Source organism: Medicago sativa, chromosome 3 (genome assembly GCF_051527215.1).
Source record: "Medicago sativa cultivar Bolivia chromosome 3, Bolivia_mono, whole genome shotgun sequence".
Classification (NCBI taxonomy): Eukaryota; Viridiplantae; Streptophyta; class Magnoliopsida; order Fabales; family Fabaceae; genus Medicago; species Medicago sativa.
In genome coordinates, this window is record NC_140751.1 from 3,855,327 (window position 1) to 3,867,066 (window position 11,740).

The 11,740-nt window shown below is 35.4% G+C and overlaps 1 protein-coding gene across 3 annotated transcripts; it reads right to left on the bottom strand.

Annotated features, from left to right (window-relative positions):
* Positions 1–296: 296 nt before the first annotated feature.
* On the bottom strand, positions 297–6,298 carry LOC146935009 (F-box/kelch-repeat protein At3g23880-like). 3 transcript variants are annotated; one of them, XR_015030096.1, is made up of 3 exons: positions 5,107–6,298; positions 2,286–2,474; positions 297–644 (listed from the first exon to the last, which is right to left on the bottom strand). XR_015030096.1 is itself a non-coding variant. In XM_085750240.1 (2 exons), exon 1 carries the CDS (start codon positions 6,256–6,258, stop codon positions 5,137–5,139), a length of 1,122 nt encoding a protein of 373 aa, XP_085606366.1. In that variant the 5' UTR covers positions 6,259–6,298; the 3' UTR covers positions 297–644; positions 5,107–5,136. The 3 variants fall into 3 exon arrangements, 1 of the variants encoding a protein (XP_085606366.1); XR_015030097.1 differs by having other exon boundaries at positions 905–2,474; XM_085750240.1 differs by lacking the exon at positions 2,286–2,474.
* Positions 6,299–11,740: the final 5,442 nt, after the last annotated feature.

An 11,740-nucleotide genomic window follows, 5' to 3' on the forward strand; every position in this document is an offset into this window, starting at 1 on the left:
TTAATTGTATTTTAGTGTTAATTATTTGATTAAAATACAAATTAACACTAATCAATATTTTAATTAACATTCATTTAATGAGTGGGACCCATTGCCACATATACTTCCATGTGGATATAACATGTGTATCTGAGTGTTTGCCATATCATTAAAAAAACGGGGCCCACAAACTGCCACGTCAGCTTCTCGTTAATTATTTGACAGCAGGGACTATTTATGCTAACGGAGGAAAAATGTAGGAATTTTAAAAACATTTATTGAAATGTAAGGACTATTAATTAAAACGAGGCAAAATGTAGGGACCAAAAACATATTTAACCCATAATCTTAATCATAGGGGCTCTTACTATGTTTTTGCAAGAAAAATACAACATCCAAATGCATTAGGCTTCACAATCACACAACCTATCATGTTCCATCAAGACATACTACAACATACAATAATAAAGTAGAAAAATAAGTTTGTAGTATCCATTCAGAACATATATGTTTCTACACCTCATCTAGTTTAACTCCATAAGAAATAATCAATAGAACTTAGGAAGTTCCACAACCATCTTCAGCAAACCTCCAAACCACAAAATGAACTCGAGAAATCCAGACACTGAATAACCCTTCTATTGAAATGAACAAGCATGACAAACCTGAAAAAGAGACATTTCAACTAAAATGTTACAAGTCTATAAGGGGTATTTTGAGGTTTTAGGTGCAATTAAAATATTAAGACATTATAAGGCAACACACATATGGAAAGGAACTTCACTACAATCACATAAACTATACTATATCAATCATATGCAGGTCATTTCACCAATGTTATTAGTCATAAAATGGGTCACATGTGTGTAAGAATTTAATCATATCACTAACATTAACAAAACAATATGATGATCATATATCTTACATTAAGACAAAAATGTACAAAATATCCATTTGATTTAGCGCGTAAGATCGTGCAATTTCACGATCTTACTCGTCCCGCACAATCCAGATCATGTACAAGATCACCTGCTGAGAAAAATAGCAGTCAAGATTGTAGAAATTGCGCCCAATATCTTGAAACTGCAGTATCGCAGCTAAGATCATAAAAACAAATTGGGTTTTTGTGTAAGGCGCAAGTGCGACCTCTAACTTTGTCTCTCTCAGTCGAGCGCAACAGAACACATTACTTTGTCAACAAAAACCAAAATGTTTCAAATAATAATGACCATCAAAACCAACTTAGTGATAATAGTAACCCTTAACTGAAAACTGAATGTACTATATGATTAATTCAGCACCAACAAGTCGTAACAACAAATAAAGTTACTGAGAAATTAATAACATGTCAATTTCTTTAGAAAATTGATGACTAACATGTATAGAGGGAAGCTCTACAATGAAGGTAATGAGGATGAGAACTCAACCACATATCCAAATACACATAATGATAAACAAGTTGGCATTCAGTTAATAACCTCATCTTTTCCTTATCTTGAATATACTCAAACATATGATACATTCCTTCATATTCTCAAAACCAGCGGAATAAAAACTGAGACATAGAATTGCATTACAATTTCCCTATAAGTTTCATAAAGCTAAAGAACAATCATTTACATAAATGTGAAGTATATGATAATCAAAAGAGAAAGTGGTGTAAGAACCTGTTGCTCACAGAAACGAAGTGTGGTTAAAACAGCAGGGTCTAAAGAAATGAATTGCTACAGGTTTTAGAGTACGATATAGCAACCTAAGATGAGTTTCATATATATACAAGAGAAGAGGGACATGCTTTAATGGGAACTGCAGAGGTGAGAACAACATATGAGAGAGCACAAGATAAGAGTCAAGTAACTTGAATCCACTAAAAACAAGTGTTGAATTTAGGAAAACATAAGATTTTTACGTGATTCTCCGAGGTTAGACAAATTTACATACATGAGTTAGAGTCAAGTCAGATTGTTAGTGATTAGCGAGCCTTGGTCCAGTCTCTGATGCCGAGAAAATTGACGCAGAGAACAAGAAGGAATTATTAGTACATGAAGAGAGAAGAGAGGAATCATATGGAGGAAAGAGGACAATGATGGTGACATTTAGAAAACCAATGCAGTGTGGGGACAGAAACAATAAATAACTTTGGTGATTCATGTTAGAATATGACTACAAAGTTGGACATAGAAAAGAATTTGGAGGCTCTACAGTAAGCCAAAAATTGATCTAGAGGTTGGTTGGCCACTGACATCTAAATATAGTTAGTTGGTTGCAAACATGTTTGAATTTTTTCAAAACTAGTTAGTAGTTACCTCTTTGTTACCTAAATGGAAACGGAAACATCAAAACTAGTACTTTCATCGTCCACTGTTGAATTGTTGTTTCTCATCCTTAATACTTTTTTAATACTTTCTTTTCACAGCAAGATGATGATTTCTTCGAGGAAGGAATCTTTATGTTGCTCAAAAAAACAGAGTGAGGTGACCTTAAATCTGAAGGGTCTAGAGAAATGAATTGCTACAGGTGTCAGAGCATGATATAGCAACCTATGAGCTTCATACACACACACACACACAAAAACAAGATAAGAGGCATATGCTTTAATCATAATTGCAGAGGTCAAAACTATATATTAGAGAGCACAAAAGTAAGCCAATCCCTTTAGTAAAGGTGTTTCTAAGAAATTGTTTCTATGTGTGAGCCAAAAACTATGATATGAAATGAAATAAGTTCAAGTTAATCAACAAAGCCAAGAGATTGAAATCAGCTAGCAATACTAAACTAGCATTGCTAGAAGTTTACTTGATATTGAAAGAAAACATAGTAAAACAATGAGAGAAAAAAAATGATTCTAAAATTTAAGAAAATGTATTCCTATCTTGTGGGTCTCGTTCGATAATTAAACCCAACAAAACTCTTATTATCCTTAGTGGAGATGCAACTCACATGTACTATGAGCCATATATACATTAACTATTATCTTGCATTCATACTAGACTAGTGAATAAAGCAATTATGTCAATAGCCATGTTAATCCCAAACTGTCATGGGAAAATTGAAGTTTTCAAGATATGACTTATTCTCTCTCAATCTTTAGAAAAACAACTGACTTCAGATCTTTCAAAAAAAGGAAAGAAAGGACCTGACATCATGAACAATCCTATTTTTTCACAACTATCATCACCACCAAGAAAAAGCAAAGGCTAAAGAAGTCCCATTTTTTTTTTTTTTTTTGAATAGCAAATTTTATTCTCGTCGAGTAAATGCAAGAAGCAATCAGACTCGCGGAAGGAAGAATTACAAACAACAAAGGCCGCTAGAAAACGGAACACCTAAACCGCGTAAATAACCAATACCGGAATCCAGTCTTGAGGCCGACATATACTAGTGAACACCAATAGCATATCCCTGCCTCAATACCTATACACCAACAAGTATTGTCCCCAACCAGTGATAAATAATAGCAGAAAAAAAACAAGGCTGCCAAATCAACCCACACGCCAAAAAGAAGTCCCATTTGATAAGTGTAAATAACACATAAATCATAAAATAGAAGCATTGTGGGAATTAGACTTTGCTTACGAATAAATTGCCCCTAATGCAAAATATAATCACTGACATAATTTTTTTTTTAACATTAGGAAATATCTGATAAATTGTTCTCACTCATAGTCATATTATTATTTGAAACAAAAGTGAATAAATCATAATATTATGTTTCAAAAAAAAAAGGTCATATTATTATTTAAACTATTTCTTCACAGGTCTTCCTAAATCACACAACATAGCACTCCAATTAATTAACCTTTATAGCTTCTTCTTAAAATTTTAAGAGAAGCTATTAAGAAAGATTTAGAGATTAATTAGTTGGATGAAACTTACAAAGGATGAAGCTAGCACTCCAATTTCTTCACCTACTTCACAAACTATTTAAAACTCACACAACATAGCAGAATAAAAAATAATCACAAATATCTTAGTTATCCTTGTATTACCCAAATAGGCTTAGATGGTTTGGACATGTAGAGAGAAGGCCCGTAGACGCCGTGGTAAGAAGAGTAGATCAAATGGAGGAGAGTCAGGTTAAAAGAGGTAGAGGAAGACCTAAGAAAACTATTAGAGAAACCATTAGAAAAGATTTAGAGGTCAATGAGTTGGATCCAAATATGGTCTCTGATAGAACATTATGGCGGCATTTGATCCATGTAGCCGACCCCACTTAGTGGGATAAGGCGTTGTTGTTGTTGTTGTTGTTGTATCCTTGTATTACCCAAGAAATTTAGAACAATAGACGGTACTATAGAAAAATATTGAGCTGATAGCTAAGCAGATACAGAAATGTGAAAAGGTAAATAGAAAAACATGAATCTATTACATACAAGTTTCATCTATCTCTGGTATATATTTTTTCAAACAGGAATAAAAATCAAGAAAGTTAATCCAATAGGGTATAGAAATAAGGGTCTAAATGCAGCCAACCGCCAGGTAAAACTGCTACAAGATGAAATTATTCCATAATTAATGGAAAATTACGCAGTTTAACTTGAATCAGAAAAAACCAGCACCAATCTCCTACTCTATTTGAAACCATTCAGTCCATAAGAACACTCCAATATCCACACTCCTAAAATAATATTCATACTCTTATGCAAACAATACTCAAACAATTTCTAGCTAGAGTCTCAAACCAACAACAATTAAGAACAAACAATTCATTATTGTTCAATCAGATTGTGTGGTTTGATGCACCATGTTTTTTTTTTTGTTTATGAACTGACGTGGTTTAAAATTTGAGAACAAAACTGTGATTTCAAACTGACCTGATTGAAAAACAGTTTAAAACCGGTTCGTTGGTTCTGAACTGGTTAACATAGTTTTATAAACAAATTTTCCAATTTTGAAACAGTTTGGCACAGTTCAAAAACAAGTAAATGAATTTGAGAACTGAATTACAGAACTGTTTTCCAACTGAACTGATTTCTTATATATTTCTAATGTTAGAGAATCAAATGACAAACCATTCATGATTGTGAAAAGATAGTGCAAAATGTGAGAGAATCAACAACTCAGATTAACCAAACTATTGAAAATAAAAGCAGGCATAACACATAAATAACACAAACAAAAACTAACCATATATATATGTTGCAGTTGAATCCCAACTTAAGGTGATATCAAACTCTCAATGTAGACATTTGGGAGCATCCGTTCATAGTTGTTTTGAAGCTTAGGAATATTCGAAGTACCAGATTGGGAATCGTAAACAACTACCTTATCATTGCTACTTTCAATCTCAATACAATGCACCAGCAGTTGGTCATCCTCAGAAATATATAAAGCCATGTAGGCTTTTAAACCCCGATCATGTCTGTGAGGAACAGTGTACAATTTAGTCCAAGACTCTTCATTTCCATAGTCCTTCATAATCCAAACTTCGAAAAACATATCACTGCTTGCAAAGATACACAAGCAATCCCTCACCACATCCAAGGCCCACAAGTCATTCTCGGAATCAGGTGGCAAAAGCTGTTGATACGACTCCTTCTTTAAATCGAGAGAAACAATAGTTGAATTATCATTTGCCAACCAATTAACAGTGCCACTCACAAATATTCCATAAAGACCGATGTCGTAATCATATGGGATGTCCTGTATTCTTGTCCAATAATCAGTCCCCAAAGTATTAACACTAACTTCATTATTTTCAGAAACAGCAATGACCTTATAATTATGAATGAAATGATCATACCCAAAGCTTATGGAAAAAGGAAAAGGTTCATCTTCGGGTGGAATTTCCAAAGGAGGCAATAACTTAAATTTTTTGATGGAAGGGTTCCATAGAAAATATGAACCAGGATCGAGCGCACCACAAATGATGCCATCACAAGAGCAGAGTACGTTCGCGTATCCACTAGTGAGAGTAATAGGAGGGCAAAGTTGTGTCTGTGCAACAACGGTAGAAGTAGAAAAAACCAAAGGTATTGGGGAATCATGATGAACCAACTCATCCAAGTTGTTCCTAGATGTTACCATGAGGTGGTGACGCTTGGTTGAGAATTGAAGATGTTTCTTTGCGAATTTGGGATCGGAAATTAAAGAATTAAAGAACTTACATAGACATCGAAGCTGTACCAGTAATTTCACCGGAAGCCTACACAGAATCTCAGGCAAGACATCAAGCGGAAGAGTTGGAAGCTGGGTAGTTCCAGTGGCTGTTTCCGCCGCCGTGAGTGACAGAGAAGTAAGGACGATGTCGTATGGGTCATCGCTGCTAACCTGCGCCATTTTCCAAAATTAGGGTTTGAGTTCTGAATCCAAAATAGGGTTTGATTCTATTCTATTATTTGTAGCAACAATAATTATCGGAGGGAAAAGGACAAAGACGCTAGCGTAGCAGCACTATTTGAATTCCATGGTAGATTGGATGACTCTGAGTTCTGAGTTCCTAACGGCAGTCTCTACAGCTTACACTATTTCTTTTGTGATAAGCTGACACTACTTTCTATCCATCTTTTTTAGAGCTCCTTGTCTCAATTTTGAAACTATATATATACTATATAGTTCGGTCCAAATTTTTAAAAATTAACTCAAAATAGTTGGAATCGTGGTATTTAGTGAAATAAAAAACATAGAAGATATCCTTAAAAAATTGTGCATCGGTCGGATGGAGTTGTTATCGTAGTAATTAAATAGGTATATAAATTGATTGTCAAAAATAAAATAGGTATATAAATTAATTAATTATAAACCAAAAACAAATAAATTATTTATGATATTATATAAATATGTATATGTGGGGCTAGGGCTTGGGCAGTATAGTACCCTTATCTGTGTCCATACCCATTTAAATTTGTGGATATTACCCGGACCCGTGCCCAGACCCATGCAAGCGGGGTTTTACCTTACCCATTATGGGTATTTTTTTCGGGTACCCACTGGGTCTGGGTCCAATTGTCATCCCTAGAATATGTTTTAGTTCTTTCAACATATAGACTTTCATTTATAATACACTAGTTTTTTTCTTCTTCTTCAAGTTTTGGTCTCTTAAATAGGCAAAATTATACAATTCATTCGTTAACTTAATTTCAGATAACATTTTCATCCTATATCTTTCTATTTTCCCGATTTAATCTTTTATTTTATAATTATGTAACAATTTCGTCCTTTATCTTTTTCTTTTCCTGATTTAGTCCTTTATGTTATATAATGTTAACATTGTTATCCTTTTTTTTATCAAAACAAAATAAAAAAATCCACAAAAAAAACTTATAAAAAATTCATCAAACTCATAAAGAAACTCGGATTTTCGTCATACAAACGTAACAACTCAAATTTCATTGAAAAATCCCATAAAAAAGGATAACAATGTTGACATTTTATAACATAAAATATTAAATCGAGAAAAAAAAAGGATAAATGACGAAACTATTACTTAATTATAACATAAAGGATGAAATCGGGAAAATAAAAAGATAAAAGACGAAATTGTTACCTGAAATTAAGTTAAGGGATGAAATGAGTAATTTTGCCTTAAATTCTCTATATCAATTTTAGTCATTTTTTTTAAGGAAAATTACACACACCTCCCCTAAGGTTTACTAAAATAACACCGACACCCCCTCTAGTTTTAAAACTTACATTAACCTCCCTTAAGTTATTGTCAAATGGACAAACACCTCCCTTTTCTATCAACATTGTTAAGTTTCTGTTAATTCTTTTTCTTTTAGAGAATATCTCCATTAATATTTAATGGGGATCCTTGAATTACTAGTGTAATATCCCGCCTGACAGTATCGGTATATTACCCGTTGACCGTGTTAGAGGAATTAAATTATGGAAAAGTAAGTTAATGGAAATATTTTATGACATGTCAGCTTTTTACGGGAAAAGTATCTGAGTTGTTTTTAACACGTTCAAGGCAAGGGTAAAATGGTAATTTCACGTGGAAATGTTATTTATTTGGATTTACCCCCAAAATATCTCATTCTCTTCTTTCCTTTCTCTCTCTAGGTTTTGGATTTGGTTTTTGCTCTTCCTTCTCTCTTCTCTCTCACGTGTCTTTCTCTCTTCCTCTCCATCAAACCTTCTTCAATCTTCTTCTTCCCTAGCAAGGTTTTATGCTTTGATCTCTCATGTTGTCCTAAGTTTGAGAAGCTTGGGGTTTTGCTTGAATCTCTCCTTTCCTCTCTAGAAACCTATATCATCTTTTTCCCTTTGAGGTAGCAACTTTACCAAGTTTTTGGAAGTGGTGAGTCAAGTATGGATTGCTAGCAATTAGTGAGCAAGAAACAACCTTGATTTTGGATAGAAGCTTTGAGAACATCTTGTAATCAAGAATTAGGGTTTTGGAGAAGAAATCATTGGGAATAGAATAAGGATGATCAAGCAAGGATCATGATGTATTATATTGCAAGAAATGTCAAGATGGTTATGGTTTAAGCAAAAGAAGCAAGTGATCACAAACTAGGGTTTTGTCATGTTGGAGCTTGGAGCTTGTTGATGCTTCAAGAACTTGGTTTAAGTGAGTTCCATAGATAGAATTCCCACCCTTTGGGATTATGATTATGCCATGTATGTTTAGTATGAATAACATGAAATTCTAGGGTTTATGCATTAGTCTAGTTGCCCCTTTTTATGTCATGCATGCTATACATGTTAATACTTGCCATATGCATGTTTTATAAGTTTCCTATGATCAAATATGTTCCAAAACTAATAGAGACACTTGGTTTGAGGTTTTTGGGTCAAAAATACCATTTTTAAGTGTTCTGGACTGTCCTAACTCGCCACAGCGAGCTAGAACTCCGAAACGGGGGTCCTGCTCGCCCCCAACTCGCAGCTGCGAGCTGCTGCTCGCCTCCCCAGCAAATCTACTCGCCTAGGCGAGTAAGACAGGGAGAAATCCCATTGTTTTGCTCGTTTCAGGCAGGCGTGGGGATACGCGACGCAGTTTTCTCTGTGGTGTCTTTTAACGAATGTAAACCCCTCAAACCAAGGTCCTAAATGATTAGCAATGAAAGCATGATCTTTATGATATTGGGCGAGTATTAAGCATGTTAGTAAGGCATGACATACGAGAGAAATCATGTCATGAAACGGGTAGCAAACTATCTATTAAGCAAGAGGAAGATTAGAGCCTCGACATAGTCGTTGAGAACTAGCAAGACTCCTAGAATGCTAAGACGCGAAGTATAAACTCTTCGCATACGTTAAGAGTGTTTAGCAAGCATGATAAGATGTGGTTTGATTAGTTAATCACTCCACCACGATTAAGTATGTACATGAACAAGTATAAGTTTACCGCTAATCGGATCGACTCAAGGGTCCGAGGTAATAAGCAAGTAAGTATGTATATGTTTAACTTATGCACGACAAGACCATGACTAATAAGTGTAGGTGACATGTCTCTTGATATCCACCTCAGGGGGATACAAGGGGTTCTCATTATGAGAACGATTTAAGCCGTAAGGGATCCGCATGTCACTGAGTAACAAGACGTAGGTGCTCGTGTCTCTTGTTATCCACGCCAGGGGGATACGGGAGGTTCTCGACCTAAGGGGAACGGTTTAAGCCGCAAGGGACCCGCACGACACCAAGGGAGTCGGATGTACGTACATCGGTCATGTATGGGATTGATCTCGGGGTTACTCCACCCGGGACTATCCGTAAAATGAATCAAGATAATAATTGTTTGTTCAACGCTAACATAATTGAATGAACTTAGATACGTTTATGTATGATATGATTATGATTATGTTATGTTCATGGTTATGCAAGAGTGAATCCATGCAAGTTTATGTTTAAGAATAAGAGCATTAGATGCTACATGACAAGTACAGGGCATGGATTAGAGTAAGTAAAGAACATGATACCGATGATGATCTTAGGTTTCCCCTAATCGTCCGGTTTAGAATCGTGCCATGATTATGTTATGATTAGGCCTCGATACGTAAGCGTATTCTTGGCAATGCGGTCCTAGGTTCCCTCGGCCGCCATGACACGTATAGGAAGTGAAGCCTATAACAAGTTAAGGTAAGACTATGACGGCCCTAGTATGCACGACCGTCAAGTATGCAAGTCCCCACACACGTATAGTCAACCGTCTGGTTGTAATGTAGACACGTGGTGACCGTAGGTTTCCCTTGAGGTTACCTATAGCCTAGGATTTAGGGGAACTCACTGAGACATTATGTCTCATCCCAATCCTTATTTGTTTCAGATAAACAGGATGGATGGCAAGCTAGTAGCCGAATGGATTTTCAGCAAGAGCTCGTTCGTACCCGAAGCATGAAGAATATGGAATCCAAGGATGCATTTATTCTAAATTAGTCAAGTTATGTTGTATTGATATTGTACGAACGCGTTTTGTTGTATATAAATTCATTCGAAGTTTTTATGTTGTAAATTTTTAATGTATCCAGTACTAAATTCAACGCACATGCTAGACTTTCTAGATACGTCTAGTATGAGTGTTATATTTGGTATCAGAGCAGGTCGATTCAGACCGTGCCTTGGGTCATTAATGTTACAACTAAGGTAGTGGGACCATTGGGTTCCGGGTAAATGTTCTAGTTGTTGTTGTTAGTTGAGCCTGATCAACTCAATTTAACATTCGACGACTAGGATGGATGCCTGAGAGCTGAATAGGACTCAAGAGGAACGAAGTATGTGATGAAGTAGTTTGATCGTGCCAAAAGGTGGCCGATGAACTAATCAAGTAGAAGTGTGAATCCTCCGGGAATGTAAGGCATGTTAAGAAGAAACGTTCCGACGATGTCGGGTAAGATGATAGTGATACTTAATGTACCCGTAAGCGAGGAAGTTGGATATATATATCTAATCATGACCGAAAGATTCGGTAAGAGTTTTTGTTGGAACGGGTTTGTGATATTCTGGGATGTCAGTACAAGGTTACAAGATAGTGAGAACTTGATTTATGTTGACGGGGTCAGCAGGCTCTCAGGAATAGCAATATGTAAATGAAGATAAGGACATGTGGGGTTGTCAAGTTGCATAGGTGGCAACCTAAAGAGGTAAGTTATTCATAGTGTTGGAAGTTCGGAATTCAAGAGAAGGTTTTATGTTATCAAGATTAAGGCATTGATTTCCGACGTGCCAAGAATTGTATTGAAAAGGTTGAAGTTGTCATGCATACGTTATAGAATATTTTACGATGATAAGAATGAATGATGTGTATTGTATACTTGAGAATAAGAATTTTATGCAATAAATGTTTTCTGAAAATAGAGTTGGAGAAGCTCACCAATAGCAAGCCTGGGACGAAACTTTCCGTTTTTATGAAATCTACCAATTCGTTCCTATGGTTTGCAATGACTATTGGGGAGATGTCTTCATAATAATCTTTTAGGTGATGAAAATAATTTATGACATCAAGTAACGAATGCATATCATATCCTAAGTTTTTTTTTCAAGGAAAAGACATGGGTAACCATCAACGAAATCGATACGGTTTAAGGTAACTTTGGAAGTTAATGTTTTAAGAGTCAAGAACGAGCCACGATCAAGAGTATAAAAGTTCCGACGTTTAAAAGGAAAGTCGCAGAAGTTTATGCATGAGGTATGAAGTAAGAAGTTAAAGCGGTGCAAAGTTATGAGAAATCACAAGGTTCACGGACTATGTGGAATTATGACGTATCTCTCGAACGTATGTTTTGCTTAATTGACTTGCTAAGGCTCATCATGAAGTTGAATTATCATGTTTAAAAAGATTTTAGAAAGTGTTGCGCGTATGGGTGATTGAAGTTGA